Source organism: Melospiza melodia, chromosome Z (genome assembly GCF_035770615.1).
Source record: "Melospiza melodia melodia isolate bMelMel2 chromosome Z, bMelMel2.pri, whole genome shotgun sequence".
Classification (NCBI taxonomy): Eukaryota; Metazoa; Chordata; class Aves; order Passeriformes; family Passerellidae; genus Melospiza; species Melospiza melodia.
Genome location: NC_086226.1, coordinates 13287076 through 13313792, shown reverse-complemented (window position 1 = coordinate 13313792; position 26717 = coordinate 13287076). Strand labels below are relative to the sequence as shown.

The following is a 26717-nucleotide window of genomic DNA, read 5'->3' as shown; positions in this document are numbered from 1 at the left end:
TGGTGGAAAGTATGGAGAATATGCTAGAGGACAATTTTTTTCCTTATAGGAAACTTGAAATACTGGTGAATTATCCATCTTGAGACACCAAGTATGGATGTGCTCACATACACTGGAGTTAAAAAAAAAGACAATTTTTATTTGGTGTTGGTAGTCCTACACTGTTTGAAATCCAGTGTAAGTTCACATGTTCTGCCTTAGTATTTTGAACACAGGAACTTGCAATTGCAGTGTTATTTGACTGGGAGGGAGGAAAGCCTTTGGCTCTGGCCACACGGTTAAGAAATGGTTGAGGTGCAGGTAAACAGTGAAGTATGATGTCCTTAAACACATGGCATGTGGGAGCTAAAAGCAGGAAGAAAAACTTGTGTCAGACTTGTGTCCTCAGTGTGACTGGGTTGCCTGTCCGTGCAGTGGCTCTGCAAATGTCCCTGTGCTGTTCTCAAGCCTCAGACTTCTGTAGCTGCCCAGCAAGTGGCGATAGAACTCTTCTCCAGTGCCCTGAAGAGGTGCAGGATTTCTGTTGGAAATAGACGCTGCCGGATTAAAATTCTCAATGTTTTGTGGGTTTTTTTTTTTCAGTTTTGTCAAATACAAGTTAATACTGCTCTCACTTCTCATGATGTTTATTGTGCTAAAAACGTAAAAATTTCCATCTTGATTGGGAAAGTCATGTTTTCAGCTGGAACACTCCTGCATTAGAGCTTCCTCTATATTAAAAAAACTTCTTTCACTTTGTCATTTGGTGCCTAGATTAGACTGATTGATAATATTTTACTTTTTATTTCCCTTAGCTTTTGCAATAGCAAATTAAACAAGGACATGTCAAAGTGCAGTGACTAGACCAGGTAGCAGGCCAGTTTTCATGAAACTGTTTACTTTTCAAGAGGGATTAATTTTTTTAGAATTGCTTAATTTTCTAATCTTGAAAAGAACGGAACTTTTCTGAAGGGTCATTTTTTCCACATTTTAGCAGCTGAGATTTTTCTCTGATGTGAATGCCAGCATGACTCCCAGATGTGTAGTTAGTGATTCTTTAGCTATATACACTATAATTGAGTTTGTTTTTCCCACTAGACATTGTAGGTTGTCAGATGATGAGGCACACACCTTTAGAAAGTATGCTTAGTGTAGTGGTAATTTAAGTATTTACTGAAAAAATATGTCTGTCAGGTGGAGCAGATTTTAGCAGTTGCATTTGTTCCATTTACCCATGTGTTTTCGGTTTAGATTATGGTAAGTACTTGATTAAAACTTAGTTATGAATAATAAAATTGTTTTCAGATTATATTACTAATTCATTTTGATGCAACTAAGATGGCAAAGGATAGACATCATTGTGTTGAAATTGCCTTTCAAGTTTCAGTCAATAAAACTGATGGTACTTACATAATACCGTGTTAATAAAGAGGTTTCCCAGAAGATCCCAGCAGCTGTTTTTGGCAAAAACATTTCATCAGTTTAATCAGCTGAGTTACATTACAGAGTAGCCTAGAAAAAAGAGGTTGTGTTTGAGAGAAGAGGAATCCAGGGAGAGCAGGTAGCATTTGCTTCAAGTTTTCTCTCTAAACTCAGTAGGAGTTTTTCCTGATGAAATCATGAAAAGGTATATAAGAGTGCTATGTGGATATGTAGGCAGCCCCTGACAAAATCCAGATCTAAAATGGAAATTTACAAGAGGTGAGGGCAGAGTTGTGTGAGCCACTTGTGTGTCTGAATATGCAGGGGCAGGGATGAAACCACAGCCTGTGTGGAGTTGAGTCTGGGGAGGGATGTGAAGGGCAGCAAGAAGAAAGGCTTGTACAGATGTATCAGCAACAGAAGGAAAACAAGGAAGAATCTGGGTCTTCTTCTGGCGGGGATGGAGAATCTAGTGACAAAGGATGCAGAGCAAGCACTCACGGTCTGCTTTGCCTTAGTCCTTGCTGTGTTTCGTTCAGGAGCCCCACGTCCAACTGATGACAGGGAAAGTCTGGATCAAGGAAGACTTACCCTTTGTGAGTCAGACTAAAATATTTAGATAAACCTGATGTATAGAAGTTCATGGTACCTGATGGGGTCCATCTCAGAGTACTGCAGGAGCTGGTTGGTGTCATCACAAAGAATCTGCAACTGTACTTGAAAGGTTTTGACAACAGGGCATGGTTCCTGGGAGCTGGCAGACTGATGGAGAATGGTGTTGATACTGTGCTTTGAGGAGCTGATTGGATTAGATGATCTCTGGAGTTTCATTCCAATCTTGGCCTTTTTGTAGGTATATCCCATTAAAACTTCAGAATTTAGAACACAGAAGGTAGCTCCTGTGGCTTTTTAAATTTTGATTCACCAGTACAGGTATCTTTGTGGAATACTTTTGGTGAGGAAACAAATTAAAAAAACTGGACTGCCTTCTTACCATCTCTGCTAACTGATCTCATTTAAAGCAAATATATGTTTTAAATTTAAAAAATTAGAAGGATTGATTCAGTAGATAGGCTAAGAGTCTATGGACTTTAGTGTCTGGCTTCAAGAATAAAGTCTTAAGTTTCTGTTTGGCTGCTGTTACAGTATATTGGCAGCGTTGACTCTTTCATAAGAGTAATCTAAAAGCCCTACAGAGTTTGGATTTTTATGATTATGTATAGGAGAAATTGCTGGAAAATGCTTATAATGAAACCTGAAGTATGTAGTAAGTACTCATGCCTACTATTCCTTGTAGGCTGAAAATAACTGTTTAGTATGAGTTTGGATGTAATTTGCATACCAGGTACAATTAGCTATTATATGTAATGCTTACATCCTTCAGAGTGAATTACCAATATCAGTGTTCTGCAGACAAAATGAAAAGTTTTAACATCAGTAATTATTTGATTGAGAGTTTTCTTGGGTCAGTCATGCAAAAGTGCAGAGAACATAAGTAGGTTTCACACTGTAAGTCAAATTATACACTGCAAATGGGGGCTTGATAAAAACTGTCAGGAGTTCTAGTCAAAGTAGACTTTGGTCACTTTTTAAAGTTCTTCTGTGTTTAGCATTAATGTCTATATTGTGTCTCTATAAAACTTCCTAACTGTTACACTTCCTTGGCAATGCTGTACACATCATATGCTCACTAAAGAGACAAAGGGTGTGTAAGCTGGAAGTCCTGGGTGCAGAACACATGAGCTGAAACAGAAAAGACTGAACAAGTACAGACTTTGTACCTTTGTTTTTTGGAGAAAGCATGTTACAGCTTCTCTCTTATTAGTCAGAATGTATGGATTTTTTTTCAGGCCTCATAACCTTTCTACAGAATTAAAAAAGTGCAGAGAGTGTTTTGCAGTGTTTAAAACCGTCCTGTAACCTGTTGTGTAAAGTAAGACATTCATTATTTTGTCTAAGTTAATTTTTATTGCTAGCTTTATTTTGTTAATCACTTACTGATAGAGTTGCTGCTTCCTGGTGATGCATCTAGCTGGCCCCTTTCATTGAGAAGGAAGTTCTTTGCAGACTGTCTGAGTAGTTATTCGTGTTTAAGTTGTAATTTATCTTTAAATTAGCTATTTTCTTTTCGTTCTGGGAAATGTTATTTTCCAACATCTGGTTATTATTTGTCAAAGCAGGAGTTCAGTTATGAAATTATTACTAATTTAGTGCAGATTTTTCTGAGAGTGAGTGCAAGAATTGTAGATTATTTAAGCTGTACCCAGAGTTTGAATAGTTTTGAGAGTATTTTTTTGTTAGAATTGTTTTTCCTTGAGGATATTGAAATGTGACACCATACTAGCCATCTGTATTTCAATGTGTGCATATTTCTGTATGTATGTATTTGTAAACAGAAGCAGAAGGAATATTCCAGCTGTAGACTGTAGAATCATTTATATATGTCTTTATAGATATATTTATATTTTTATTCAGAGAAAGTATAATTTATTTGGAGCCTATGTATGATCCTGTATAGCTTAGGCAGTTGTTGTCAGCCAGGACAAGAATCAGTATTCATTCTAGATCTCTTCACAGTGTGAGGAGAAAGAGGTACAGCCTGTGTGGTGACTGTAAACACCTCAGGTGAGGTACCTAAACACAGGTGAGGGCATGAAAGGAATTGGGCTTATCAGTGCTTTTTTGGAGGTGAAGGAAGGGTAATTTGTGTTACCTGCCTTTGTCTAGAGGGTCTGTTCCTTCTATGCATGAAATGTAATTTACAGAATTTTATAAATGAAAAGCTGTGTTTTTTCACTGGATATGTCTTGTGCAGTGTTTTTTTAAAGCAAATTCTTCAAAAATATGTCTGTTTACTTAACATTTCTCCTCATACTTAAATATGTAGAGAATGCTGCTGGAACCAAAGAAGCATTAAAAAAAGGTTCTTACGTGTTTCATCAGTATGTATTAATTTTTCATGTATATGTTAATGTCTCTGTGTAAAGTATTCATTCTATTTTCTATCCTTTCTCTATATATACGAATGAATACTTGTCTCAGATTTTTATAGGGAGTAACTAATAGTTTCTAGATTTTAACATTACTTGCTGGTCCTCTTGTTTTGTCCCATTCCGAGCATGCTTTCCTTTTGTTTATGACCCAGTAGGACAGTTGCATCTAATCCCAGAATATCTTTGTGGTAGTTCTTAACTATATCACACACTGGACTGTAAATAAATTACATAAAAATATAAATATTGATATTGAATTACTTTTATTTTCGTTACTCATTATGATAATATTCTGCATTTAATTTTTATCACTCACATCATAGCTGTGCTTGAAAAATTAAAATGTGTGAATGCACATGGGCTGGCATATTTCTAGCCTTGTACAGTATACAAAAGTGGAGCAATTAACTCTACAGTTTTTTACTTAATTTGTCTGGCAGTCTGATTTTCCTTTAATCTCATGTTTATATCCACCTGCCAGTTTTTGCGATGTTTTGCTGCATGAACTTTTACAACCTTCTGCTACATACGAGGGACAATGAGTGTACCTAGCAGAGCGCTACTGGCGCAATTTTTTTTCTCTTCCCAAGTGCTGTGTTGAGGTGAAGTGCTTCAGTGTGAGTGTATCTGACAGCTGGCTTGATTTCTGAAACTGTCTTCATTCCTTTTCTCTTCCTGCATGTTAGTGGAATAAACTGCCAGAGACAGGGATAGTCTTTTAAAATGGGTGACTTGGTGGGAGTAAAGCCAGCACTACTGCCATCCTGCAAAAATCAATTTCTGCTAGCAGGTCGGTGTTGGTAGATGGCAAGTAGAGGTTCATGTGAGTTCTTGGATGCAAAAGTCTACCTGTCAGGTTAAAGAACATGTTTGAGCTTAGAGATTTTGCCTATAACCTCAGTTAGAAATTCTAATGATGCAGCTTTTAAATGTAGGCATTTATATTATTTATATGCCTAGCATAGTACAATTTAGCAAAACCTAGTAATTTACATTAATAATCTGAGCAGTTTTTATAGAGAAATACAAACTGAGGCCTTTTGCACTTCCTTCATAGAGTCCCCTGCATTAATTATATCATGTATTATAACATGGATACTGTAAAATGTGGTCATATCTTTTTTTAAAGTGATGGTTTTGTTATTTGTCTTTTTGTTCAGATCTAGTGTTAAATACATGAAATTGGTTTTACTTGAATAATGAGACTTTTGTGTTTAGAAATATTTTTTTCTTAATATTATTTCTCTTCATAGGGGAAGCAGTAGGGAAAAAAATTAAGTGGTTTCCTAATTTAATAACTTTTGCCAGTTGCTCTTTAAGTCTAGTTATTGTTGCTGACAAAGATAATATCCCCCTCCACTGCCCTTGTTTTAACTGTCTCTGTCATTCATGGAATTTAATTTTGAAATAGTAATTTAGTATCTCTTGCCCAGTCCTTACTGAACATGATGTGTACTCATTGTCAGTATCTTCCAAAATTAAAATGTACTGATTTTAAAGGATTGTAATTGCCCATTTGGTTCAGTGTTTTTCTACAGAAGCAGGATATTGCAGTGTACTTTGTTATAAGGTCTTGGTTCCTGTACACATGTCAGCTTGTTTTATAGTTCCCTAAATGTCCTCCATATCCTGTGGCATATTGTGAAAGTATCCGTAAGCTAAAAATGATGCTTGGCAGTAAAGACTTAGAATCAAAACTCTCTATCAACATCTTGTTCAGCCAAGTCTTTTGAAGGGTTAACTCAAAAAGCAAATGGGGAAAATTGAGAATGGTGTATTCTCAGTTTACATTGTAGAAATATTTGATGTTGTTAATGAGTTGACTTCATAACATTAACTACTACCACAAGAATGACTGCTTGGAAGGGTCCTGTAAAGTAACATGTGGACATCAAATTTATAGAAATATAATTTATTGTGTATCTTGACTTCCTCTATTGTTTTTTGTCCCATTGATTTATTTATGTGGCAGTTAACAATGCAGTAATTTTGTAGACAGTTGTTAAATAATGTCAGGGCTGAGCTAATCGAAAGCCAGGGTGGTGTGTGCCTTCTCCCTAGCTTTGGTTGATGGAAGTACCTGGTCAAAGATTGCAGTTCTACCACTGGATAAACTGATCTGAGTTGGGGGTCAGTGTGACCCAGTTCTGCTGCTCTTTCGTTTCCACTACTTTGCCATGGTCCCATTTTTTTTTTTGTTTTTACCCTGGGGGAAGCCAACTCAAAGTACCAGTTAGTCACAGCACTGCAGAGAAAGCCTGGCTGGAAAACAGTCTCTTTCTGGTTGCTGCTTCTGATCTGGTTCCTAAATGCTTTTGACAAAAGAGCCAGAAAAATGGGAGTGAGTGGCCAAACAGCAGGGGAAGAGGAGAGAAGTTATTTCATTTATGCTATTATGTTGTCTAGCTGTTGTCTGTGTTACGTTGTTGTATTGCCCATAAAATTTGTAATTGTTATCTGTGAATTTGTTTGCACTTGTTACACTTACAAAACACTCATCTGTTTTCAAATGAGTCTTTTTGTCTCACTTCCATCGTTAGATTGTGAACAAACTACTTCTAATTCCCTAAAGTCCCTAAACAGGGATTTTACTAGCAGTTTTCCAGAATTTTAGCAGTACAAACTAAAGTACACTTTTTTGATGTGGGGTGGGTGCAGAGAGAGTCCTAACATGACAGTATGTTAAAATACATTGTCAAGTACTCTGGTAAATCAGATCAGTATGAAATTGGTGATAGACATTGTGTTTTTTTCTTAATGGTAATTTGGGTGACCAGTACATTTGTCCTGGTCTCATAGAGAAGACTCAGTATTTACAGTATCATCCTCAAGTTTATACTGTTGTTTTTAAATTCTGAAATTCAGATGTTTTAGACAGGAACCATACCTTTCCACCTATGAATGCTGTCCAGTACACTCGTAACATATAGTGAAAGAGGTAATGCAAGCCTCCTCTCTTTCTTTTTATTCCTTTTGTTTTTATGAAGAAATGAAGTTTGCTATTTTGCAGTCAGTTCAAACTAATTAATAATTTTTACAGGCTGCCATTCTTATAACGAATTGGATATATTTTTGTGCCAGTCTCTGGAGTTTTACTGGCTCTAGCAACTAAATGACAAGTATTAAAGCAATTTTTTGCTTTAATAAATTTTATTAAAGCAAGTAATAAAAACATAATAAAACCAAATTTTATTATGTTTTGTCTTTGACCTGTCATCTGGCAGTAGAAATCCAATGTAGTAGACCATGCATGGCTTAAGCTTTTTGTCTTCGGCAAAAATTAGGAAACTACATTTAAACAAAATACACTTCATAGTTGTGGGTTTTTTTCAGCAACAGTCTTTGGATAAGAGATCTTGGCAGTGAATAATGGATTGTATTCATCTGGCTCCACAGTCCTGTTTTTACTGTTAAAAATAGGAGACACCTGTTAAATATGTTGAATAGCATAGACTTATGAAAAGAGTCTGCAGCCTGGACTTCTCTGCAGTAAGCTGTATTTGTCTGGAAGATTTAATACAAACTTTTCCTGGGAATTGGCTCTTGTGACGATAAATCCGCCTTCAGTGAATTTGGATGCTGACATAGATGTTTTATGTTGGTTTTATTCTAGGCTGTGAGTGAAAGTCATCTGTTTGCCCGAAGGTTAACCTTTCCTGGTGTTGCTCACATAATTTATTTTCCTGGATATATTTGAAATATTGTATATTTTAAAATAGATTTAAACTGTCATTCAGTTAAGTGTCATTCAGTTAAGTGTTCCAATTTCCAGTCCTCAAAGAGCATTTCTGATTTGAATTTGATTAATATTTACTGAGACCTCAAAAAGAACTGAAATAGGGGCTTGATAACGAAAAGGTGTACATATAGCATTCTAGGGGTAGGATCACATGCTGAGATTGAAATGAAAATTTTCTAGTCCAGAAAATAAATTTTGCTTTAGTCAGTGCCTGCGACACCATCTTCCTGTTGCTGTCAGATTAGAAATTTTTTTTGCAGAGCTCTGAGTATGAAAGTGATAGGATGCTGTTTCTTAAAATGCATTTTTTTATAATGCGTTGAGTTCCATTACTATCACAACAGCTGTTTTGATTGATGAAGTAATTCTGCCGTGTGATTCCAGTATAACACTCTCCAGTGCAGTTCTCCAAATGGAGAACTACACCAGGGACCTGCCTGGTACTTTAAAACAAACTGTTGGACAGGTCATAACCTTGATTAGGCTGTTGATTTGCTTCAAGGAACCAGAGCTTTTAAACTGGTTCAAAGCAGGGACAGGCAAGTAAACTGAGGTAGGTGAGGAGAGTGCAGAACAACTTTTAAGGACTTACCAGAAGGTTGAGAAGTTGTTGGAAAACATTTGCCTTTCAGAAATATGGCAGAATTCTGATAATTCTTGATATCGTGGGTGGAATTGAATGAGTAAGATTTCAGAAATTACTTATTTTTGTAACTGATTTCTTTTGTGAGAAAAGAAAAGAGATTATTTTTCTCCCTTTTCCAAAGTGAGAAGGGAATTGTAAGCAACATTGGAAAAAAATTAGAAGGGCTGTTGGTATAAAGAAAAAAGGAAATTGATACTAAAATTGAACAAAAATAATTAAAATGTCCTAATTAATTTGCGGAACTGCTGTAATAAAAACTAAGGAAGTTTTATACAAATTAATGGTATTATTACATTAAACATTGTGTAAGTATGAAAAATCTTTAACCTGGTCCTTTTTCTCTGCGTAATTTGTTGGTTTTTATTTAATTTAACTGATTGGGAGGGTTAGTTTTGGTCTTTATTCTGATAATGAATTGAGATTGAGAGATAAAAATCATAAATATTGAGGAAAACTGGGAAAAAACCACCAAGGTATGGTGTTTCAGTTAAAGAACATTCATTGGTGCTGTTAGAGTTTGTAGAGTCATAAATTCAGGAAAAGGAATTGTAGAGATGAGACTTTTGTAAGTCGACTTAAGTATGTTCATTTTATCAGTGCAATCAACCTCACATGTAAAGAGTATATGTTAAAGGGCATATTTTTATAATTGAGACACAGGTCTGCTGTCCAGAATGCAGGAAGCTATGAAGCTTTGCTTCCTTTTTGGTGTTTTTTTTTTTTCCCAGAAGAGAAAAAAAAACATTTTCACAGCAATCTTTTGTCTGTTGCCCTGTTTGCTTTCTTGAAAGTGTCTTGTGAATCTCTTGGTGGTACTATCTTTCAGAACTCAAAATATTCCTTGTAGATGTTTCCTGCTAGGTGGAACATAGGATTTGAGTCATAAATTAAGACTAAGAGGGAGAATGGATTTTACGAGTTAGAATTCAGAAGCATGGGATAATCTGAACAAGTCACTGAAGTATTCCTATCCAGTAGTCAGCGCAGATAAAAACATCTGATATGTTCTGTTGAATCTTTAATGTTTTATTTTGCATTGCATGCTGTACTGTGGAAAAGACATTGAAATAGATAGTTCCAACAGTTCTTGCTGTTCCTCTTTTGATAGGCATTGCATTATTGTGCAAAATGACAGTGCCAGCCAAAACCATCAGCCTGAATGGTTCCTGTGAGGTTGCATTTCAGTAGGAACAGCATTGTAAGTGATTTGTCAGCTCTGCCATGGGTCTTGAAGCACAAACGTGACTCATCTGACCCTTTGTAGAGCGTTTGTGTCTAGTGACACTGAAGGCCACCGCTCCTTGCTGTGGTAGTGCTGGTAGTGAAAATTGCTGCTCTTCTTGCCACTTTCATGTGGATGAATTCTTGGTTATTGTGAGACTTAGAACTGTGATAGTTTCCTTAATTCTAGGTAATGACACCCAGTATCCATACAGTCTGTACATCTGTGTATATTATGTCCTTGCAGATAGATTGTTCTGTTCATTAGACATCTATATTTTACTTATTTCAGGAGACTTCATGGCTATTGCTGACTAGTACTTAGTAGTCATTTGAAATCAGTACTCTCTAGTAGTTTCAGCTGTGTGGGAGGTTTATAGAGCACCTGCCTACTTAACTTAGTGGAATTTTAATGAAAAAATAAAATTGCCTTTCAAGTATGAAAATACATTAGAGAAGTATACATTTCCCTTATCTTTGTATTTTTGTCTGTTTTTGTCTATAACTTCTTGTCTTTATTATTCATCAGAAAATATTGTAAAGTGGCTGTAAGTAATAGAAAGAAAGAAAATGAAGTAAAATTACATTATTTAACACAGATAACAAAAGCATGTCAACTAGGTGAAATGGAACTGATCAGATTAATATATGAGCAGACTGTTGTTTTCTTGAATCATCTCTCCCAAAATATTTTGTAATGTTAATACCCTATGTTGAACATCATAATTTGGCAGTAAACAATTTTGAGGAAGATAGAGGAATGCTGGTGTTTTAAGCCCAGCATTTATTTTATTGACTTGAAGCCTTAATTTCTATGTCAGATTTCTGAGAAGTGTTAGGATCATAATGTTAAGTAAGTGAGAACTGCCTGCTATCTGTGGACAAATAATTAAAAGCTTAAAAGGAATAAATATCTTCATAGCTAACAGCAAAAGAATTGACACCTATCATTATGGCATCTACTACTGTGTGTCTAAAGGGTATCTGAACAAGTGATTCTCAAGACCAGAATATTGCTTCAAAGGCAGCATAACAATTTTTTCCTTCTTGCTGCTTTCAGAGGAACTGCTGTTGAAAATATTTTGAAGAACTAAAGCTTTCTATTTAGAATTTCATTCCAGCAATAAAAATGTGTTACTTGTCTGTGAATAGTTAAAATACTACAGCTACTGTAATGTCTAATACTTGATTTATATTAATTTGCAACTTCTGTTTAGAATACTACAATAGTGAACTGATTTTACTGAAACAATACAATTGATTCTAGTTTGAAGCTTGCAGGGTTAGGATAGTCAGTTCTTACTGCTTAGATAATGAAAATAGCAGGTTGAGGTGTAATAAAAATTGATTTCCTTCTTATATTTTCATGCTGCTCCTGTTTGTCCCTGTGAATTTGGGCTTCCTACAGAGCTCTAATCTGTGAAATGACTTTAATACCCAATACTAATTACATTAAATTGCAAGTTTGGTCTTTAACAAAACACTCCACATGTTCATAGATGGTGGGAAAGCATACAGCTTTTAGACCCTGTAGAGGGATTCTTAGGTGTTGTCTTTTTTACTAGCTGTGGTCTAATCTGATACTAATGTTGAACATAAAAGCATTTGTAACTGAATTTTAACTATATGAATGTAATTAATATTTATCCTTTTTAATGTTTGTAAATGAACACTATTTATACAATGTACTAACTGCATGAGAATATTTCTCAGTGGTGTGGAATGTCTTGACAATTGCTGTTCTTAAGCACTCTAATATGACTTCCAGTATGTGCATATAGCTGTTGTTTCCTATGTATCAGCAAGCCTGTTGTTAGCACTGCCTTTCTAAATAGAAAACAGATATGTACCTAACTTGCAGCTATAGATATTGGAGAAATACAGGTAAAAGGTTTGCCTCTCTGTAGAGAAGTTCTTGAATGTTGTGTGCTATCTGGTGGATTATGATATTTCCTTGTGCATTTTTACACATCTTTGTGTTCTATTTTGTAATTGACAGTTTAGCGTTAATAGAATACAGGCAGAAATGGATTATTTCTTTTGTCTTGTACTGAAGGTCAAACATTTATCCATACTGCACCTTCAGATTTTTACATGGTAAAAACCTAAATACTTCTCACCACAGTCTGTCTGTTAATAATTCTATAGTTAAGCAGGTATCCAGTCAATGACAGTAGTCACTTCTGATTAAAAACTTGTGGTTTCCATGACAAAACTAAACCAGAAAAACCACTACTTAACTGAAAGAAGTGTAATTTCTTGGAGTTGCTGTCCTGCACTCTGAATAATGCTCTGGTGTCTGAGTTAACAGCTTCTAGCAAGACCTTGAGATATTATTCTCACTTAAAAAGTACAGTATCGAGTTCTCAGGACTACTGCAACTGATTAGCAGTGTATTTGTAGCCCTTCTGACAGTCAGCATGATGTAATCTCATTGCAGGTAAGTAAATTCCTCTGTGTTATATAAGTTTCTATTAAAGCCATATTTTGAGAGAAAAATATGAAGTAGCAGTGCCGAGTCCAGAAAGGATCTGCAGCAAGGCCAGGAACAAAATGTAGAATGTCCAGTATATAGAGTTTTGCATATGACTGGTGTCTTTTAACTAAGATTTTTTTCAGTAATATGCAACTTACTTGTTCTGTTGCCTGGAACAAAAAGGGTTTTTTAAAAGAAAACCATGTGCTTTGAACTTGCTTGTTAACCAACTATATAATTCTCTTCAGTCAGAACTTAAGTAATGGTGTCATTTTTGAAGACTAAAGACAAGTGTAGGCACATGCATGCTTCCCAAAGCCTCCCTTGGGAACAAAGCCCTGAAATTGCACACACTGATGGCCTGGGAATGAAAATTTGCATTTGTGTTGCAAATTTTCTTGTCTGCTTACAGATAAGCGAGGTATCTGAGTGGGGTGGAGCATGAAATAGTGATTGACCAGGTTGTAAAGAATGGGGTAAAGTAAGTCAAAGGCAGCAGAGCCTTCGGCTCACAATTCTGTGTGGAATGTACTTGTGAAAGACATGTTTGCTCACTCCCCATCTTGTCTGTATTTGTTGCTTTAATTATTTACTGTAATGTACTCCATTCCTGTGTCTCAAGAAAGTGATTGTGAAAAAGTAACGAGTAAATAATGTTTGAGGAAATTCAGTGTTATTCCTGTGAGAGAAGCCATGTGTCAGAGATTGTACCAGAATCCTGATTCTGTGGCTTTTGCTTTAGGGTACTTGATTTTTTTATATTAACTTGTTTATCTTTCTCCAGTGTTGTATTTCACAATTTTTCTTTGACAAAGGTAGTTTCCAAACTGCATTTGCCTATGAGATACAGTGATAGAAATGAGCCATATTTACATTTGTGGCTGGAATTAAAATTAGGAAACTGGTGAGTGGAGCTTACATGAAAAATTTGGTCTTGTAGTTCATTGTCATGGTGGATGGTAATTACTTCTGGCACATGATGAAATGATAATTCCTATCTGCTCTTCTGTGGAAGTCATTGGGAGAGAGAAGTGTCTGAAATACTTGTGTAGCTATTTAATTTTATGGTATGTTCAACTGATTCACATGTAACAGAGCTGTGTGCTCACTATATAAACCAGATGTATTTTCATGTTGAACACTGCAAGTGTCCAGGTGTTAATATCCTGATTTTAAATGGTCTAATGTGTGCAAGAATAGTAACTCTCAATATGTGGGATTTGAAATTATGTGCTTCAGGTATGTTCATGCTGTTTTGCCCCACTGTCAATTCTCAAAGGGTAGCTGCAGTGAGTTTGTTTATGTCTCCTTTACTGTGGGGTAAGACCCACATGTATGGCCTTTAAGAATTGCATGCACCTCTTGTGTAGCCACATCTAACTGAGACTGTTAAATTAAAACATTTTGTTGAAAGGTTTAGTGGATAATAAAACAGCTGGTTTTTTCATGCATAATCACAAGTGACCTTTGACACTATCAGAAAATGGCCATGTTTTTGTGCTGCAGTGAGCATGTTTCACCAATAGTTGTCAGAATTGTCTGACAAAAAATCGGGAAGTTGCTAAAACTTCATATGAAGCAAGGTAGTAAGGTGTACTAATTCTACGACTGTTATCAGGCTATATGTGCTGTGGAAATAAATTTTCTGTGTGTGTTTAAGCAAACAACTTCTTGTTGCTCATTTATGAACTGTTCTTCTGTAAATGATTCTACTAAGTGCTGTACATCTCCCTCCCCAGCAGAGGAAGTACTTTACTGTGAAAATCTGTGTTAGAGAAATATTAAGTTTTTAAACCATGTTAAACAAAAAAGCCATGTTACGTTCATTCTCCATTTTCCTTCTTAGTTTCCACATTTACCTGTTTATCTCTTTCCTTCCAGAGTCTAGGCCTGCATCATCTCCCAGCTTAAAAAGGGAAGTTTATTCCTGTAATCTACTTCTGCTTTAATTTTCATTTCTGGTTTTGTGTAGTCTGTATAATTACTTACTAGTGTTCTTTTCCTCTGGTTTCCAACAAATTCTGAATTTGACCCTGCATAGGTTAAAATTGTTCTAGATGGTATTGCTGGTGGCTGCAGACCATTCATGTTCCTCCTCTGTGATCATTTGACAATTAGGCATATTCTTTTTAAAATTTGCTGTCCCTTTTTTAGCTTTGTCTGTGTTTTTCCTCATTATCCTGTAACATTTGATTGTAGGACTATCCATCCAAGTCTAAAAGAAGTCCCAGATCTTAGGTGTCTTCATGTCTTCTCCTGACACTGTATTCCTGTACTCTGCCTCTCTCCTGCGGATAGGTCTCATTTTATCTGAATTTGATACTGTCTCCTCTTTTTACTATATTTGCAGATATTTTCAGTGTCATTCTGATTATGTCCTGTCTCACTCTGTTCCTGAAGCATCAGCCTGTAGCAAGCCTGAGAGTGAAAATATAGAACTCTAAATCCTTCATGAGCTGTGGTGCTGCTTTTTACCATTTTATGTATGTGATTCAAAAATTGATCTCTGTGTAATCTGAATGATAGTTTTTTACCAAGAAACCTCAAACATTTTTTAAAATCTGTTTTAATGATCTTATTTAAGAGTTCAAGAGATCCTGTTTTTCCCATGAGTGGTGTTGAAAAAGTTAAGTGCAAGCATGAGATATTTGTTTCAAAAGTTTGGCAAGCTGTAAAAAACGTGCCAAGTTTCTGCAGCTCCCAGATGGTCAGGAGCACATCTAAAGAGAGCAGTTCCAGTACTTTAGGGGTACTGGAGCTATGGGATTTCATGACCTGTTAAATAAAAAATGTCTAAATCTATCAGGTCTTTTGTCCTGAAGCCATTCCAGATGTATCCAGTTGTCAGTAATTTATTTCTTTTTCAAGCTTTGCAATAAAGAAGAGCAAATGCTAATTAAATTCTGATTGTAACTGTAAAATAGTTTTTTGTAGTGAAGTATACTACTTGGCTGAAATCACTGGGTAGATAAGTATGCTGGGTCTGGGTACTCACGTAACAGGAATTCTACATTTCAAAGTATTATAGTCTTATCTTAACAATGCTTTGTATTACAGTTTAGGTGCTTAGTTATAATGAATGTATGCATAAGGGTTTTAATTTTTCTGGAAATACTGTTTTCATAACCTATTATAAACAGGATATGTGCATTATTAGAATTCTGTGACTTTACTACTACAATAGATAAATTTTTATAGCCACCCCAGAGATCTAAAAATTAATGGATCTATTTTTTGTCAGTTTATGTTTTGCTTAAAATTGGTTTTTATGTAGCCAAGAGATAATAATACCATAAATCATGATCACTGATTTTGCTAATATTTTAGTGTCATAAAAGCCTAGTGAACTCAAGATTTTTCTACTCCGGCTCCTGCTTGAAGCAGGGTGAACTACAGTGAATTGCTCAGGATGTTGTGAGTTGAGTTTTGAATATCTCCAGTGATGGAGATATGCTTAAATAGAATTTTCTGTGCTTCAGTTTGTGCCTATTGCTTCTTGTCTTGTCACTGGGCATGACTGAGAAGAGTCTGATTCCATTTCTGAATGCCTGCCCCACTTCCAAATTGGGTAATTTTGCACCATGGTAAGATTGCTTTGAGCCTCCCCTTAAATGACAGATGCTCCAAGCCCAAAGCAGATGTCATATTTATATCAAAGCTTTCCTTTTCAAAACTACTTCTCCTCACAATGGTATCGTACAGTGGTAAAGCTGTACAGTTCAGCTCAAAAAAAAGATCCTGGGAAACAGTAAAATTATCTATTTTAAAAATTATTTATTTTGCAACACTACCCGTGTGTTAGCTCCCTTGTTATTTCAGCCAAGGTTTATGGTTTTCATAAAGCATTTCCTAAAACACTGATTTTATAATCTTATGTTATATCGCTAGGAATCTTTTTCAGAATGGTGGTTGATATTTAATATAATCTTTTCTGTAATCTTTTCTTCCAGAAGAATAAGATAGAACATTCTTTGATTAATGGACTACCCTTATATAAAGAAATTTTCCTAAATTTGCATTTCTAGAGGAAGCAACAGTGGCTCATTTTTGCTTAGTAAGGACAGTATCCTTAGTTTCCCCTGGAGCAGCAATAGAAAGATCTTTTTTTCTGAGTATTTAAAAGAATAGAGAAGACATGTTTTATCAGACCTTCTAAAGGAAATAAGCGCACTGATAAGAAGACAATTTCCCAGGCCTGTGGGTATCTGCAGACTGTAAGCTGATAGTCAGCAGTCCTGTGTAGGTGGAGCCTTTCCTTCACCAGCCCTCTGCTGATGTCTTCTTGGTCTGGGAAGTGATTCTGTCATTCTGTTCTTCCTTCTCTTGGAACACACTTTCTGATGTTCACAGACAGAGATACATATTTACTGTTCACTCACAGAAACACATGTAGCATAGTGCTTCTGTGAATGTACTATTTCTCCCATGTCCATCTTTATTTTCTTGGCAGACTGTTGGCAAATCAGCAGCAAAACCCAGCAGGATTTGGGGGATATTAGCTTATATTTGATCCTTCTTTCAGAGTTAGCAGATTCTTGCTTTGAGTTTTATCACATTCAGATTGGTGCTTTGAGCAATTTTGTTCCCTTCGTAGAAGTAAAAATGAAGGTTCCTGAAATGCAACTTCTTTTCTTACATCTTTTTACTTGCAGAATGCAGTGCTGGTCTCTCCTCTCTGGTTCCTGATGTTATTACTATAATTTCTCTGTTCTCCAAAACTTTTTTTTAACTAAACTTTTTTTCTGTACTCACAATACTGCACCTTCTGCATGGCCAGGACACCACCTAACTGAGCTGAAGACCCTTATTCATGTAGGCTTTATTTGCAAATCTGTGCTAGGTCTTGGGCTAAACTATAATCTTCTTGTCCCAAAATAGTTCCCACTAAGTAAATAGCAGCATAACGCTTCTATTGAGGCATGTAGAAAATGTCATGATGTTTTCTTTAGGGTGAGCACCTGCCCATGGGGAGTGAACTGACATGAAAAATGTGCAGCTGGTGCCTAAACTTGGAGGAAATGTGAAAATTTATTGAAACATCCTTTGCTTAGCATTCAAATATCACACTTATTAGTGTAATTTACAATCTAGTAATACCTGAATCATAGTGAGAGTTTGACTTCAGTTGCATTGCTTTTCCAGTCTGTTTTTTCTATTCTGAATTGATTCAGAAGTTTTTGAAGTCTTTATGTGACTTCTCTGGCAAACCTGCGGCTGTAATACAGCCCAGAGGACTGAAAACTGGGGAAAGGAAGAGGAAGGAACAATGGGGGGAGTAGGGGAAGATAAAAACTGTTTCATATGAAGGACATGTGAAAATTGCTGTAGTTTTACCTACACTATATTAAAATTGAAGCATGTGTATCTCCCAAGAGTAACTGTTTTCAGACCTTTGCAGTGTAATTTATATAAATGCAGGCATTCACACACACTTCCATAAAATGTGGATTTTGAAGTTTAGAGAATATGTGATAACCCCACAGACTCATTAATGTTGATGAAAGGCCACCTTTATTGCTGAAAGTCTGTAATTGCATTTCACTATTCTTATACAGTTCTTCATTGTGGTTCAAGTTTTACCGGTTTGCTCAAGACTACTTTTTATTGGTTTTAGTTAACTCTTCTGTTTTGTTCTTTCTCCTAGGAAAGAGCAACATGGTGTATGCTTTCCCAAAAAGTGATTTCAGTATAGCTGTTTACTATTCACTTCCTTCTTACAGTTGTACACCAAAGTTGTTTATATGTTTTTAGAGTCTTACAATATCTTACAGTGCAGAATTGTAGGCTTTTAAGAATGGAAAAGAAGTTTTAAATTATGACTGTATCATGGCATGTTGAGTTCAGAATATATTTTTTATGCCTGGCTAAGGGTGATTTTGACAGTGAGGGAAATTGGACTCAGTTCAAGATTTGTAGTTTTAAGTCACTAAGCTTTATCTCAGGTTCCAGTGTTCACTTGAGGTCGGTTCTGTAGTAATACTTAGTATCCATTTGATCAGAACAGAAAATACCTAGTTCCTGAAAACAGTTCTTATGGGCAAGTAATTAGAAAAATTATTAATGCTAATCATATGCCATGGACTTTCTTAAGGACAATGTCAGGATAAAAGAAATATCCAGTCCCTTTAAATATGCTGACATTGTAATATTGTTTTAACTACAGGTACAGAGAGGCTCTTGTCAAGTGGGATGAAGCACTTCAGTTAACTCCAGAGGATGCTACACTTTATGAGATGAAATCACAGGTAAGGCATGGCAATTCTTTGCCAGTTTAGAAATTAGAAAAGAAAACATTGTGCTTGTGAACAAGTACTGGGCAGTATTATTTAGTTGTTGTGCGCAGGAACTGCAACACAATTTGGGTATTTCATTTTTACCAACTAACAGGGTGTCTTTTAACAGAAATTGGAATAATGCTGTTATCCCAGCCAGCCAGAGTAAACATCTTTGTTGGGTTGGAATTGGGTTGCTACATTGCAGAGAAAAAAATTATATTGGAGGGAGGGATCAAGGAGAGCCTTAGTGTGATAGATTAGCAAATCTGACCATTAAAAATCTGCCTGCTCTTTCTAAAGATTGGGTTTAATACTGTCTACTGTCAGTATTAAACATGGGTACTGTGTGCAAATGGTTTGCTTCAATCTGGTTTTGTATTAAATGTTACATAGATAAATCAGTCATGTAAAATACTTCATAATATCTCCTCTAATCCTGCCCCTTTTCAGTTGGAAGCTGTTCCCCCTTGTCCTATCACTACATGCCCTTGTAAAAGTCCCACTCCAGCTTTCTTGTGACTCCCATAGGCACCCTCTGGATGGTAGGAAGCATCTCAAGAGGCCCCATAAGCTGTGCCTATTGAGTTTCAGCAAATGGTCTTGAAAAGCTAAATTGTTTGCGAGAGAGGAAAAGAGAATAAAAAAAATTGGTGAATGTGTTTTGTAACTTTTAGGAAGTTTGCTGTACCGTTTAGCTTTAAAATCTTTGTAGTTACTCTAATTCTTTATTGTGTAAAACCCCCAATCAGGACCCTAACACCCCTACTTCCCCAAAAAAGAAGCCAAAAAACCCAAACCCCAACAAACCCCAAGAACCAATGCTGGTTCTTTTCCAAGGTGTGGTGGCTGCTTTCTCTGATGGATATTACCACATTTGCTCCTCACAGTCATCTTGTCTGGTGAAGAAAGCTTGATTCTGCAAAAGAATTAATAGAATAATCATGACTTCATTTCAAGACAATGCATTCTGAAGGATGCTTTTGTTTTATGTAGCTGCAGAAGGTTTAGCTCTTACTAGGTTATGTTTTTGGTTTGAGAGATTCTTATGGCTTAAGGGTTTTTCTTTAACATGTTTTGGGAGAAGTATATTACACAACCATAAGTGTTAGTGTAAGTGAAAGGTCTGTCTAGACTAGTGGAATGGCTGGAAAAGAGTTGCCCAAATGGCATGAGCATGTAGCAATACTACTCTCCTGATCCTTTTCTCAGGCTCCAGCAAGCTTTGGCCTGGGACTTCTCTGTGTTTAGAAGTGCTTGAAAAGTTTTCTTCAACAAATTTGTTTCAATGCTTTCTGTTCATGTGTCAATTTCTAGTATCTGCAGAGCTATGTATTAAGGAATTTCAAATCCTGATTATGCATTATTGGAAGACACAGGATAATGCAATTCTGCTTTAATTAGCAGCACTCCAGATTGCTCTAAAGGGTGTTAACTTACATAGCTGTTCCTTTATAAGTTTAAGTTTTAACTTTACTAGTAAAGAAGGTCTTCACATCTGCTAGGATGTGAAGATGGTATTGGTAAATTTTATCATAGTTTAAAGTTTTAACTCTGTTTTGAATAAACAGAAAGCTGTTAAAAATTTCAGAGCAGTTCTGCTCAGTGGGACAAATTAGTCAACAGCTCCCTTGTAACTGTTTTTATTATGGTCTTATGTGAATGCAAGAATTTAAGATAGGTCTCCAAAAGCATTCTGTTTAATTGAAATTACACCAAAAGTAAGTATTTTCACATTGAAAACAGTAGGACAGCTGTGAAGTGTGTAAGCTTACCTGGACTGGAGCTATGATGCAGTGAATTATCCAAAGAGGTGAGTGCTACAATGTGGTTCAATCTGTGCTCCAGATAATAGTTCTGAGGGGTTGTTAGTTACTTGGCTCCCCAGTCCCTGTACTTCAGCAAAATGGCAAAGGTGAGTTAGAGACACACAGCTTCTCTGCTGACCAAGAGGAACTGAGAAACGGCTCTGTTACTGTGATTCCTCTTGTGAGTTATCTGTTCTTGTCTAATGATACAAGTGGAGAATAATGAAAGCTGAAAAGAAATGCTGAAGGAGCCCAGCCCTCTCTTCTGCCATGCCTTTGCTTTCTTTCTGGAAAAAGAGCAATTCTCAGCAGTTGCACCATTTCTTTTTGATTTCACTTTCTTGTATTGGGTAACACTTGTTACACTGTGAATGAGAACACAAGAAAAGCTTGTGTACAAAATACACGTTTATAAAACTATTTCTTGAATCTTTTTAATAAAACATGTAATGTTTAAGTTGGTAACATCTCTTTCATACATGCAAATAATTATTGCAGATGTTTTTTTGCAGTATGACTTATGCTTACTGGAAGCTGTTTAGTAGAATGTGTAATTTGATACCTTTGTACTTCTAAAAGCATTGATGTGAGCTGTAGAAATCCACTTTTGCCAAAACAGAAATGCATAATTCATTCAAAAAATATCGTGGCCAATATTCAAGAGATACAGTCTTAGAGCTGACTGTGTTGTACCAGTCCAGCATACCAGCACAAATACTGCAGCTATTACAGTGTAGCTCAGTGAAAATGTTTTGGAGGAACTGTACAGCAGTGTCAGAAATGCCTGACCAGCTCTGTGTCTGTAAAAATCCCCCTGTCTTGATATATGTGTCACATACTAGAGGAGGAGATTCATGTTAGGAAAGACTTTGTGCAATATGCAAAGATTCCTTATGGTCTGTATTAATTTTCTATCTGCGAGAAAATGTTATGAAGAAAATCGGTTGGAGAATTAGCATTGGAGGATGAAGTGGGTTTTGTTTTGCACAGGCTTGAGTATCTCTCTTATGCCCTTACATTTATTAGGATAACCTTATGTTGGGTATTTCCTTTCTCAACAGCAAACTTAACATTTTCAATACTGCAGCTCAGATAAATACGATAATGGCACTGTAGGAATCTGTAAATGTTTGTGGTAAGTTCTCAAAGACCTTATTAAAGTATTTTAACAGATGTAGGACAAATGTCTTTCAGTACTTCTGAAGAGCAAAAATAGTGTTTAAAGTTCCTAGTTGTCAAAGTTATTTGAAGTAAGTGTATTTCCAGAAAATCACATGGATCACTGTGGAATTGCCCAATTGCTTCAAAAATACATAGAAATTGATGAGATTTTTTTCTGTTGCTCTCAGCTACTCTTTGATCCATTTAAAAACAGTTTTTTATGGTTTTTGAGAGGTTAGGGGTCCACTTTTCTTTGCATGCAAGATCTGTCAGTATACATACTTGATACTTCATCACCAGCCTAAGATGTTTCCCCATTGCAAGAGCAATGACTGGAAAGTAAATGTTTATGCTTGTTCATTTCTGCGTTTTTGTTGAAAAACAAAAATCTTTAAAAAGACCCAACAACAGCAGCCTAATATAAGTAGTATTGTAAGTATATTCAAAGGAATATATAAAGACTGCCTATATTAATGGAGCCACTAAGACTGCTTGAAATTAACTGTGGACTGAATTTCTTAAATATTGACTGGATTATTTTTTTACTACTTTGAACTACAAAGATGGAGGAGAAGACTTTGGCATACTCTGATTTTTTATCTTAATGTTTGGTGACTGGACCATGTGGGACATTTTGGGATGAAGAGAGATATCAAAAGACTTGATACATTGTGATGTTATACAACAAACTGTCTTGGGAGCCAGACTTGCTGCTGTTTAGTACTACTCCTGAGAATTCACCTGGTTCATGTTGCTTATCTCGTGACAGTTGCACCTCAGATCTCAGATGACTATGCAACTATGACAGAATTTTTAAAGTAGTAAAAAGTAAATTTTTATATATATATTTTTAGAAACAAGTAAATTCAGATGTAAACTGTCAAGTTAAGTTCCTTTTTATAATTTTTTTGGATGTTTTGTCATCAGCTGTATGAGCATCCAGTTTCCTTCAATGCTACATCCTCAATTTGCATTCATTTGAACAGGACCAGGCTATGAGATACGTGTCACTTCTTTGTTTTTATATATGAAACCCATAATCTTCAAATCATTCCATATCCCCTCTTCTAAAGGCTGTCTTAATGTTGAACTCAGTGAAGAAATAATATCTACTTCTATCTCTCTTCCTACTTAAGAAATTACAAGGTTTCTAAGACATGACCAGACTTAAAATCCCAAGTTTAGATTATAATAAGTCAGCTAGTAAGTGCTGATTATTTTAAATTTGTTTTTCTTGAATTGGGATGCGTACAGAGAAGAGTAAACTGTCAAAAAATTAGTGTGAACTCCAGAAATCTAAATTGCAATAAAGCATTTCTGTATGGTGCAATGGTAATAGCTTTAGAGCATGAGTAAATGTAAACTACTTATGAGTAAGATGAATTTTATTAATCTGTATTTTGAAATGGGTTACTGGATGGAAAAAGGAATTGGGTCATTTTCACTGGAAGTGGAATGTATCTATATATAGTGATTCAGCCTCAATCCACTGAGCTCATTAAAAACCAAAACTTACTCAGATTCATAACACTTCCAAAATATTGTGGGCAGAACATGATGGATCACTCTGCTGCCTGGATTTCTAATACTTGGTCAGTCTCCTGATGAGAGTTGCTATGTTTAATTGGTTTTTTGCCACTGAGTTCTTCTAATTCTTCTAATTTATCTTGTATGACTTTTTCTAAAAGTCTGATAAATGAAGTTATTATAGGACATGGGGATGTTTTTGTTTTAAAATGTGTAATAAAGATAAATTTCTTTGAGTAAAGCAAGTCCTGAAAATCCACTTACTGAATATCTTTATAAGACATTTCCCTCCAGTCACTTTTCAGATACATATGTGTGTGTGTGTGTGCCCGTAGTGAGAGTCTTGAGATGTTTTTTCTGCTTCATAAATTTTTTTCCTAACTTTTTTATTAGTTTTAAGAATGTTTTCTAATGGAGTATTATCACTATACATATATATCGCTATATATATACGCATCACTTCATATGTACCCTGTATGAGAGAGTGTGTGTGTGTGTGTATGTATACACACATATTGATGTGGCTGCACGTTGAGTATGTGACAGGCACGCTGTGTGACAAGGAGGCTACAGCACATGTGGTTCCTGTTTGGCTTGTCTTGCCCATGTGTCTGTACCCCACAAGGACTGAGCACTGCTTGTCAAATCTGTGCACAGGAAATCTTTGTGCTGGCAGTGTTTTTTATTCCTTGTTCAGTGTGGTTTTTTGGGTGTGGAATAGCTGGTTTGCTGGTTCAGTTTCCAAGTAGCATACAGAGATGTTTTATTAAAGTGATAATGATATCATTATAATGAGTAGATAATGATTATCTACTCATGATAGATTGGAGCAGAGTAAGCCAAGACGAGGCTGCACACATTTATGTCTGCCATTGTAGGTTCATTTTGATGACCTCTTCACCTGAAAAAAAAAGTGTAGGAAAATAGTATGCATTAATAAGTATATTCATTATACTGACTGACAACTGTACCTGAGTCATTTTATTAATAACTAAAAAAAAACTACCTGTGTTGGATAAAAATGCATATACATTCAAATGTGTGTTTGTTTGAATGTACTTGGAAAATCTAATGCCAAAATTACTAGGAGCAAAGTAATTACTACATGATCTGGAAGAGCATTTTTAAAGCAGCTGTTTATGCTGGTGCACACAATACTCATAAATAGATGAAAGTGGAATAACTGCCTTTATTAGCAAAGTAATAATTCAGTAAACAAACCAGTAAGATTCATTAAATACTACAAATGATTTCCTAAGCACTTACACAGATGTTTTGTAATTAGTTTGCAGTAGAAAGTACTGGTAGGAAATACAGAGTACTTGGGATACATAAAAATGTTCCTGTAAATATATACTTGGATTTGTTTTCTCTTATGAGAATAAATACATTAAGACACTGATGTAGAAGATAGCTGGTAGATGCAGAATCCCTTCATCTTGGTAGAATGTACGCTTCTCCACTAGTAACAGTTTGCTTCACTTCACACATCTGCTCCAAATAGGGGAAACTGGCTATAGAAATGTAATTCATCTGAAAGTTTTGGAAAACACATAACATTTATCATAGACTTTGATACAAAATGCAGACATTGAGAAGAGTTGAGTAGGAAAAAGAGGGCAGATAATATAGTGCTGCAGATTGTTTTTCTGAAGATTTTTTAGATACTTCTGAATTCTAAGTTACAGTCCATCGATGGAATTAAAGTGAAGCCATAAGACTAGTCTTTAGAAAAGTTTAGTCACAGAACAGCAGAAGCATCAATCCAAAGGCTATTTAGAAGCCGTGTTTATGATGTTTCTTGCGGCGGAGCGTATGCGGCCACTAGGGCGAAGTCCGGCGAGCAGGTGGTCTGTGGCCGACACCCAGCTGCGTGAACTGCCAGCCCCCCTTGGCGTCTGTAGGCCTCGGGCTGGGCTGGCTTGCGGACTGGTCTCACGTCGGAAGGGGCGAGAATAAGGAGCGGCACACTCGCTGGGGGTGAAGGTCGGTTTATTGATGTAACTGGACCACCAACCGAGGGGATGGCACCAACCAGCAAATGGGCCCGAGGGGCGGGAGATGCAGGGTTTTAAAGAAAGGGGATGTACAAGGGAGGGATCCACAGTGAGCCAATGGGGAAAGGTGAAGGGAGGAACTTAACATAACTGACATACAGAGGAACTCAATAAATACAAAGTAGAGGAGGGGCCTCGGTACCACAGCCAACCACAACCCCCAGAGAGAAGAAGGTTCTCAAAAGCTAGGAGGAGTGGTGCGTGATCGACTGGGCCCAGGGAGGGGGGAAAAGTTTACTTGTATGGAGATATGAGGGAGGAGAAATTACATAACTTAGATAACTGACATAACCAAGGGCAGGGGTAACCATAGCAACATAACTGTCGGTAGGGCTATGGCGGGAAAACTGGGGAGGGCAGAACCATTTACATGGAACAGGGGGAAACAATACATAAAATGGGGGAGTGAAACAAGAAACTTAACAGCACACTACAACTGTTTATTTTTTTTTTTTTTTTTCAGTCAAGGGCTGCTTTCTGTAGTAAATCTTTGCCTTCTCCTTTCCCTCTTCCTCTTTTGTTCAGTGTACTGCTCACCTCTATGCTGTGCATGTACTATTTGTTAATTAGGGTAAATACTCAAGATCATAACATTTTCTCCTCTACTTCACACTCATATTTATCTATTTAATAGATCATAGAACAGTAAGGTTAAATAAATCTGTTTTGAACTTCAGCAATAGTCCTAACATGTTCTAATATTATTCATCATAGTTATGGTCAGTTGGGATGAAAGTGGTTGCCCACACATGAGTCTAACTCTTGTGGTTGACATTCTCATCATACTGCAAGAATGCAGTTGTCATTTGTTTCTTACGCTGGTATCTATCACCATAGCATGTGGGTGTCTGAAATCATGATCTCAGAGTGATGCAGGTCTTCAGGTGATGTGCTAATCTCATGGTGGTATTGGAAACATAAGGCAAACTTTGAGCCACACTGTGTATTGCTAACTGTGATTTATTGTCTTAGTTATGGAGATTCAATGCAAGGAGAATAATCCTGTGGTAACTGCTGAGTAACAGAGATTTTCACATTCAGAAACCACTTTTTTTCTTACTTAATATAGGTGACTTCACGTCTAAGCTAGGCTCTGCAGAATGCTTGTTCTCTAAATACAGCAGTCATTGTTAAGGTCTGTTTCCATGCTGAGTTACAGGGATTGTTTCTATAATTATATCACGTGCACTGCACCGTTTCTGGTAGACTGCAGCTCTCTGTTAAAAAGAAAAAGTGCAGTCCAAGAGTTTTTCAACAGTACTTGCTCATTTATTATGTTTAGCTCTCCAGGTGTTTGTCCTTCTGACTATTCTGTTATGCTTCTATAGACTGTGGGGTTTGTTGACAAGGAGAGACCTCTTCAGAAGCAGTTAATCTACTTCTAATAGCATTGCTTAAATAATTTGGGTGAATTAT

At 36.3% G+C, this 26717-nt stretch overlaps 1 protein-coding gene across 2 annotated transcripts in view; it reads left to right on the top strand.

Moving 5' to 3' along the window:
- TTC33 (tetratricopeptide repeat domain 33) overlaps positions 1–26717 on the top strand; it is a 44401-nt gene that overhangs the window by 5380 nt on the left and 12304 nt on the right. For both annotated transcript variants that reach the window (XM_063180933.1, XM_063180934.1), the window contains exon 3: positions 18640–18721. In XM_063180933.1, coding sequence (XP_063037003.1) covers positions 18640–18721 — 82 coding nt within the window. The remainder of the gene's footprint in view (positions 1–18639; positions 18722–26717) is intronic.